Raw genomic sequence first — 8,702 nt, 5'->3', positions numbered from 1 at the left:
TTTTTGTTTTTTTTTTTTTTTTTTTTTTTTTTGGACACAGAGTTTCTCTGTAGCCTGTCCTGGAACTCTGTAGCCCAGGCTGGCCTCGAACTCACAGAGATCCACCTGCCTCTACCTCCTGAGTGCTGGGATTAAAGGCATCTACCACCACTGCCCGGCAAGAATAGTATGTATTCTTAACTACTAAACTCTCTCTCCAGTACTTCTTTTAAAACACACATACACATACACAATCATCTTGTAAGCATGTATAATACACCGTGTGTGAGTGCAGGCCTATACACGCCACATCACAAACACAGAGGTCAGAGGACAGCCTTCAGGAGCTGGTTCTCTGCTTCCACCATGGAGTCCAGGGATTAAAATCAAGTCAACAGGTTGGTGTGGTAAGAACTTCTACCAGCTGAACCACCGCACCGGCTCCAGAGGATCAGGAGACCTCACATCCCACATATAGTCTCTAACATACTGGGGTTGCAGCTGAAGGCACTTCAGGCATTAACGCCTTATCCGTATGCCTTTGAGAAAGACCAAGGAGCCAATGCAAAAGCTGTTCTCTTGTTGGCCCTTGGTTCACCTTGGACTGGAGCAAAGGGCTCTGTAGAGTTTGTGGGTCAAATCTGTTCCACTTTTTTGTAGAACAAAAAAAGTTTGTTTTTTAAAAATTATTTTATTTGTATAGCTGTTTTGGCTGCAAGTATATCTGTGCACCACCCACATGCTCGGTGCCTGCAAGTATATCTGTGCACCACCCGCATGCTTGGTGCCTGCAAGTATATCTGTGCACCATCCGCATGCTCGGTGCCTGCAAGTATATCTGTGCACCACCCACATGCTCGGTGCCTGCAAGTATACCTGTGCAGCACCTGCATCAGATCCCCTGGAACTAGAGTTACAGAAAGTTGTAAAATGTCACACGGGTGCTAGGAATTGAACCCAGATCCTCCGGAAAAGCAACCAGTGCTCTTAATTACTGAGTTGTCCCTCAAGCCCCTAATACACACCTGTTTCTGATCCTGTGAAATTAGTTGGTTTTGTTCAGACAAAAACAAACAAACCTGGAAGTGGTTCACACCTTTAATGCCAGCACTTGGGAGGAAGAGGCAGGAGGATCTTTGAGTTTGAGGCCAACCTGGTCTGCAGAGTGAATTCTAGAGCAGCCAGGGCTACACAGAGAAACCCTGTCTCAATAAAACCAACCAAACAAACAAACAAACAAAAACATGGATTCATGTCAAGCACAAAAACGGAACCAGCCAGGCACAGTGGAACACGCCTTTAATTCCAGCACTCTGAAGGCAGAGACAGGTGAATCTCTCAGTTCAAGGCTAGCCTTGTCTACTTAGTGAGTTCCAGGCCAGCCAGAGCTAGGTAGAGACCCTGTCTCAAAACAAAACAACAAACCCCAGAACCAATGTCATGTTCTAAGCACCAATTTCCCCAGAGCTCCTGAAAGGTACGCAGCCTTCTAAGCTTGACTTTGTAACAGCTTAGACACGTTCTCAGGGCACCCGCTGGACTTGGTGCCACGCTGGTGAGTCACACATTACTACTGTAATTACAGCGGCTGGTGCCATTGCAGCATCTGCGCACGCACGGGAGTTTAAAGGGCCGCGGGCTCCAGGAACTAGCTGTTTAACGGTGTTCTGAGCTTAAACCAAGCAAGGATCTCGGCTGCCAGGCCATTCTCTGCACCAAAAGAGCTAGCGGGACCCCAGTGGCCCCACTCTTACCTCTTCCCTTAGCATGGTGAACAGGAAGTTCATGAGTACAGCATGTTTGCGAGGATACTTCTGGCACAGGGCACTGATTGCCTGGACAACCACCACCTGGGGTAAAGAGACACGCATGAATAGCAGACCTGACAGGGCTGGTGACTGGCCCACTAAATGTCATAGAGTCCCTCCTTATGCAATATCATGCCCTAGGCCCAACACAAGAGCAAGAACACTCCACGCTGATGCACATGGTCCTCAGGTCACCCAGGGCAGGAAAACACGGCAGTCTCAGTAGCCCAAGTGAGGGTCTGGGTCCCTAGACCCTGCCTGGCCTGCTCCCTCCTGCCTTGCACAGTTTCACTCAATACTCCACTGCTTTCTTCTTGAGGTCTCTGCATACTATTTCTTCCCTCTGCTTGACCCTGTTTCTTTAACTGGCTCAAGACCTCCCACTCTTACTCCAGCCCTCTTGCTTGCTCTTGTGTCCGTCTTCTGAGATCGAGTCTCTTCAAACTCCTCGTGCACTGTCCGAAGGGTTATTCTCGTCTGCAGATCTCACTGCATCATCGTCCGATTCGCCTTCGTACAGCCCACAGGCAGAGGACATTTCTGTCCACTCTTCACAACCCACACTCTAGAATTTATCCTGCTATACTAAAAACTGTTCCTGCCACTCTCTGCTCTGATGAAAACTCCCCAGTGACACGCATCATGACTGTTTATGTAACACTGAAACAATCTAACTACGGAAAATAAGAATAGATTAGTGACTGTCAGGAATCAGGATGAGGGGCTGGGGATGGAGGGCATGAGCCCTGTCTAGTGACAGGGATCTGACTGTGGCAGCGGTCTTGAAGGCATCACCTGTGCCCCGTGTAACCAATGAAATCTGAGTAGGCGCTCTGGACTGTACAACTGCTGGTTTCTTCACTGACACCGCACTCGACTATGTGGGACATGGGCACTGGAGTTTAGAGAAATGCCCAGGACCTTTCCTCTTATTTATTTATTTGCAAGGCTCTGTGAAGTATTTAAAAGTAAAAGTTTAAAAAATACTCCAGGTGGTGGTGGTGCGCATCTAAGCACTAATCCCAGCACTAAGGAGGCAGAGGAAGGCGATCGCTGTGAGTTCCAGGACAGTCTGATCTATGGAGCAAGTTCCAAGATAGTCAGGGCTACACAGAGAAACCTTGTCTCAAAAAAGCAAAACAAAACAATACTACAAGCCAGATATGGAGGCAGGCACCATAATCTCAAGCACTTGGGAGACAACAGAAGGAGAACTGCTCCAAGATTGAAGCTATCCTGGGTTCTACTGAGTTGCAGGTCATCCAGAGCTATAAAGTAAGTAAGAACCCTTTCTAGAAAAATCAAATCCAAAACAAACAAACAAACAAACAAAAAACAGTAAAAGCCAGGTAGGGGATGGGTGACACACCCAGCAATCCCAGTAGCAATGAAGAAGCTAACGCAGGAGAAACTTGAGTTAGAGGCCAGCATGGGCTACACAGGAAGACCCTGTCTTAATCTGAAGAACAGAAAGAAAACAAATCCCAAACCACAACCTTTCCAAATGTCTTTTTTTTTTTTTTTTTTTTTGGTTTTTCGAGACAGGGTTTCTCTGTGGTTTTGAAGCCTGTCCTGGAACTAGCTCTTGTAGACCAGGCTGGTCTCGAACTCACAGAGATCCGCCTGCCTCTGCCTCCCGAGTGCTGGGATTAAAGGCGTGCGCCACCACCGCCTGGCTCCAAATGTCTTTTTTAACAATTAAAGCGATCACAGCTGCAGGTCTGTCAGAGAACAGCCCAGTCTGCACTGACATCATCGCCTTCGACATCCCCAAGCTTCTGAACCCAGCTGCCCTGTCTCCTTGGAACTTTCCAAACAGCCACTCCTGCCCTCGTCCCTGCCTCCCCCGCAGTGTCGGCTCCTTGCCACCGCATCCCTGGCTATGGCTTGTCTACATGTTTGTTCATTGATAAATCTCATCTTTCCCAACGGAAGGCGTCTATCTTGTCCATTGCTGCTCCCTCTCATAAAACTCTAGAACAGGCAGCAGGAACTCAATAAAAACTTCAAGAATCAATAAACAAACTTCTTCCTAATCTAAAAAGTACTGTGCTTAGGGCTAAAAGGGACAGAAGGCCAAAGACTTAAAGGTAGGCCTGTACACCCCAACCCAGCGGCGTGGAGAGCAGGTTGAGAACATCTCCGCTGCTTGGGGACTACAAGCTGTGAGGGCACGTGGTACCTTGAACTCATCTGAGATCTCCGACATGAAGGAAGAAATCTGCTTCATAAGGCGGTCAATGCTGCTCTCACTCCCGGTCTTAAGGAGGGTGGTGATGGCCAATGTGGCAATGCTACGGTTGGAGTCTGTGACCAGGTTTTCCAGATCCAGATTGCAGGCAGTCACTGCCGATGGGTGCTTCATGGCCACCTGCAGAGAGAGCACAGAGACGCCGGGCGGTACTCAATTCTCTGATTCCACCTACAGGGTAAGCCTGGCCAGAGGTCCTTTGGGGACCACGTCAACTCCTCTCCCAGATCATTCAGAAGGAGGAGACCTGCTAACAGCTAGGCCAGCCCCTCCCCCTCCTCTTACCTTATTGAGGGTGCGGACAGCAGCGTAGCGGAGAGCGGCCTTGGGCGAGCTACAGAAAAGCTGGAGCACTGCAGGGAGACAGACATGCGTCAGGCTGCCCTTGATGCCAGGCAGTGGAATACTTGGGGCCCTGGGGCAACAGCATGGAATCAAAGATGAACAAGTTCCCAGGCCTGTCGGACACAAGCCCTCTGCTCAGCAGAGACCAGCAGAACTGCCTTGCCCTGAACTTTGTTAGCAAGGGCTCCATAGGCGTCACTTGTTGATATGTACTAAGCACCTGCCATGTGCTAGGCCCTCGCCAGGAATGACGTGCCTGATTCTCCCAACTCCCAGGGAATGGCGGCAGAGCAATTAAAGTGACTTTGAGTTACCATCCACCCAGCAGGAGCAGAGTTGAAGCCAAGGGCTGCCCAAGCAGTTAGCCACCTCTCTCCTTACACACTCACAGACCCAGTGGAACATCCCTCAGCACCGAGCCAGGGAGCTCAGTCCTCCCTCAAAGACCAAGTTTATTTCTCTCTCTCTGGGACAGTCCCAAAGAGTTGACCCCTACTGAGTATATCGAGGACACTTTTTCCTCAACCCTGGCCACCCAAAGCTCACAGTTAAAGTACAGTCTTGGATGGGACTGAATTCTGGAATAGCTGAGTTCCTTTCTTTATTGCTTAGCTTTTATTCTCTTGCCATTTGTTTAGAACTAACATTTGTCTTAAAATAGGGCAACATATCTTTTAAAGCCTCTACTTTATGTCCTCCATTATTCTGGAAATATGGGGCTATCATAGGAGAACATTAGTCAGTGAGTGGATGCACCTGCTCTTTGGTTTGTCCCCGAGGAGGAAGGGAAACTGCTCCTTCCATACTCGAACCCCATCTTTCCACCAGGTTTATACCACCACTGTGGGGAACGCTGAAAAAAGAGCTCAATCATTTCAACCCTCCTGTCATGCTTTGCCTCCGGGCTGGTCCTAGTTAGGCACTCATCCCTCTCTCCGACTCTTGGGATCCAGCACAGACCCCTTCTGAACTCTCAACATAGCCGCTGTTCTGCACAAGCCCCTCGGCTCTTCACGCTCTGGGTGCATATTCTCTACTCCCATCCCAACAGCAGCTCAGAGCAGGTGGACATGGCACTGACTTGACAGCTGGAGCAGAAACGACACAAAGCTGCTGGATTCTCCTTAGGAACACACTGCATCCATACTAGTGCCTCATTCTGGGCTGGGAGGCTTGTACAGACCTGCCTTCACTCCTACAGGAAAGAGAGCTATCTATGTTTCAGATGGAAGTGAGGCCTGGAGAGGAAGGTCAGAGGACTGGGGCTTGCCCACCTGCCGAGAGCAGTGCCAGCAAGTCCAGCTGTGAGCTCCAGTGCTACCCCGTGAGCACACGGAGCTTTAGGGGTTCTGGGCCCCACTCCCAGCTCCTCCTCTGGAGCCAGCATGCCTAGCCGTACTAGTATGGACCACATACTTATCTCTTCAGCAGAGGTGGACCTAAACAGTCCACCTCAAAAGCAATGTCTGTGACACCCCTAGAGCATGGTCTGTCTGGAGACAAGCTCTGGCTCAGGGCCTGGGCCTAGCAGGCACACTACGCAGCAGGCACAGGGACGCATAGACACCTGATACAGCAGGGGCCAGCTCTTTAGCACTGCAGCCGGGCAGGTTGACGATGGCTGAGGCGGCTTCATACACGACCATTTCATGTTTGTTCCGCAGGCAGCTCTCGATGAAGTCAAACAGTGGGCTGTCACGGCTACAAAGGAAACAGCAACGGGAAGCTGGGGACAATCCAGCAACGCGGGAGGCACCATCTGGCTGGCAGGAGGGCAGCACTCTCACCTGCCATCTTCTTCCTCCAGTTGCTTGCTGGCCACTCGGATCATCATGCAGTAGGCGAAGGGGGACTTCAGGCCGTGCCGGGTGAACTTACTGATCATCTTACTCACAGCCAGGCGGTCATTCTTCCGCACATGGTACAGCAGTCCTAGCGCGTGGTACTACAGGACAGAGGCGGCACGGGAAACGAGCGTATCAGGCCAGGCCTGCTGCTGTGCCGCACCGAGGCTACCGTATGTCTCTGGCTTCACCCTTCTTGTTTAAGGATAGCAATCACATCCACACAGAGGGGCTGCAGCAATTTCCCCAGGGACTCTGCAAAACTAACTCCAGCAAAATGCTCAACACACCACACACATGATGTTCTCATTTGCACTGGTTTTGGCAAGAACCCGGCAGGCATCCTGACGATGTGGGACAAGACACCAGAACTGAATGAGCTACCCCAGAGATCTGGGGGCAGGACCTGAGAGTGGTCCTTTGGGACACAGGACACAAAACCTCCCAACACCCAGAGGACTGGCCTGCTTGCCCTGCTTATCTGTCCCACTCATGGCCAAGCTGGCTCTGGGGGCTAGAAACCCAAGAATGCCACTTGTAGAGAAGTATGTATGGTACCAAGGTCACTTCCTGTTCTTTCTGTGCACTCTTAGCCAAGTGGCATTTGAGGGCCAAGGTATGGGTAAGTGTCTCTGACCCTTAGAGATGGGCTGAAGAGTCAGTGCTGACCCAAAGGCAAGAGCCACATAAAGAACAAAGAGAATGACAATCACTAAATGAAAGGGACAAACCAGCCTTCCCATCCCTCATGATGTGTCTTTCCTTATTTAAGTCTTGCTCTTCCAACATTCCAAAGAAACTGAGACCTGGAGGGAGGCATACCAGGTTAGGTTACTAAGGAAAGTTTCTCAGAAGGGAACCTCACGTCACTGAGCCTGCTCAGCAATGGTTTGGATGGCCATCAGCTTACCTGAGCCAGGTGGGCTGTAGCAGCCTGTGTTCTAAAACATCTCATCTTCCTGTAGTGCACCTGGCTATTACAGCAGCTCCAGGGAGGAACTGTTTTCCAAATACCCATGTGCTGCCCTGGCCGCTTCTACCAAGTTCCCATTCCTTCCCCAACACTCAGTGACAAAAGGATGAAAGCCTGTCCCGGCCAGAGGCCACCAGTACTTGTGGAGCGGGGACAATGACAGTGTGGTGCATCTGCTTGTCCAGCACCATTCTCACCTGGACCATGATGTTATCACTGGACGCCGCCTCCTGGGCCTCGTTCACCCAACGCTTGACCACATCGAAGCTGCATTTCAGCAGATGCTGGGGGCAATGGGACTTGTTAAAGGGTCAAAAGGAAGGGTACCCTTCTTGTCACACCCATGTCCCCTCTGAGATGCAGTCAGAGCCTCCTCACTGTCCTGATCCCATGGACAAACAGCACAGCTGTCACCCTCATTCTCCCTGCTTGGCAGATTTCCTTCCCAATCCTTGATGTGGGAGTGTCATATATCAATCTGTTGATTTCAATAGTTAAGTAATAAACACACTGCTTGGCCTCATAGGTTAAAGCATTGGTGGGAGGAGTAAACAGAATAGAATTCTGGGCGGAAGAGGAAGTGAGGTCAGACCATGCTCAGCTCTCCGGAGCAGAGACGCCAGGATGGACGGAGGCTAGAATCTTCCCGTTAAGCGCACCTTGGGGTGCTTACACACATTATTAGAAATGGGCTAGTCCAGGTGCGAGAATTAGCCTGTAAGGGCTAGAGTTCATGGGCCAAGCAGTTCTTAAATGAATACAGTTTGTGTGTTGTTATTTCAGGCATGAGCTAACCAAGCGGCCGGGGTGTTGGGGACGCAGCCCCGCCGCTCCTATTTCAACAGATGGCGCCCAACGTGGGGCTAACTGAATCCACAAAAAGCCTGAGAAAGCTTGGAAAAGAATGGAAAGAAGCATGTTTTCTTGGTAGCAGAAATTTCTTGGGTCTGCTCCGCTTGCTAGAGGCAAGCAAGAGCTCTCATCTAAGAGAGGCTTCCTGACTCAGCTTCAGCTGCAAAACCCTGCAGCTCATTAAGAGGTCCTGCCACGAAACACTTAAATGGTGTTGACTAAAAGCTGAACGCATGCTTTTCAGTTTTCAGCCGCAGCCGGAAAAAGCTGTGCTGTTTAAAAATGCCAGCTTTCTGGGCCGTCCTGCCAGGGCAAACTCTGACTGTTTGAGGCAGGAGGCCTGGCTACAGAGAGAGGACTTGAGTGTTGTCTGTTGTAGCTTGCTGGCTGGCAGGGACCTTGAAACGCCATAGAGTTGTGGCAGTAAACGTGGCTACAGCCTGTATCTCCGCCATGAGGCCAGAAAGCTAAGGAATGGACTGGATCTAGCTGGCAAAGCCACGGCTTTAATCCTACTCATATTGCTCAGTAATTTAAAGGCTCGTGTGGTCAGAAAAAGAGAGATATACAGTAAAGAGATTCAAAGACAAAGAAAATGTTTAAATGATTTACAGTGTTAAAAATATATGCAAGCTAAAAGTTAAAAGTTC

General features: G+C 50.1%; 1 protein-coding gene across 1 annotated transcript in view; it reads right to left on the bottom strand.

Annotated features, from left to right (window-relative positions):
* Copg1 (COPI coat complex subunit gamma 1) overlaps positions 1 to 8,702 on the bottom strand; it is a 30,451-nt gene that overhangs the window by 14,698 nt on the left and 7,051 nt on the right. Inside the window, exons 8-13 of the mRNA XM_050165423.1 lie at positions 7,398 to 7,484; positions 6,171 to 6,328; positions 5,951 to 6,084; positions 4,324 to 4,391; positions 3,970 to 4,158; positions 1,734 to 1,829 (exon numbers count right to left, since the gene is read on the bottom strand). Coding sequence (XP_050021380.1) covers positions 1,734 to 1,829; positions 3,970 to 4,158; positions 4,324 to 4,391; positions 5,951 to 6,084; positions 6,171 to 6,328; positions 7,398 to 7,484 — 732 coding nt within the window. The remainder of the gene's footprint in view (positions 1 to 1,733; positions 1,830 to 3,969; positions 4,159 to 4,323; positions 4,392 to 5,950; positions 6,085 to 6,170; positions 6,329 to 7,397; positions 7,485 to 8,702) is intronic.

The sequence above is a fragment of the Alexandromys fortis genome, unplaced genomic scaffold (genome assembly GCF_014885135.2).
Source record: "Alexandromys fortis isolate MF-2015 unplaced genomic scaffold, M_Fortis_MF-2015_v1.1 scaffold_158, whole genome shotgun sequence".
NCBI classification, from domain to species: Eukaryota; Metazoa; Chordata; class Mammalia; order Rodentia; family Cricetidae; genus Alexandromys; species Alexandromys fortis.
This window is presented reverse-complemented; position numbering and strand designations above follow the sequence as displayed.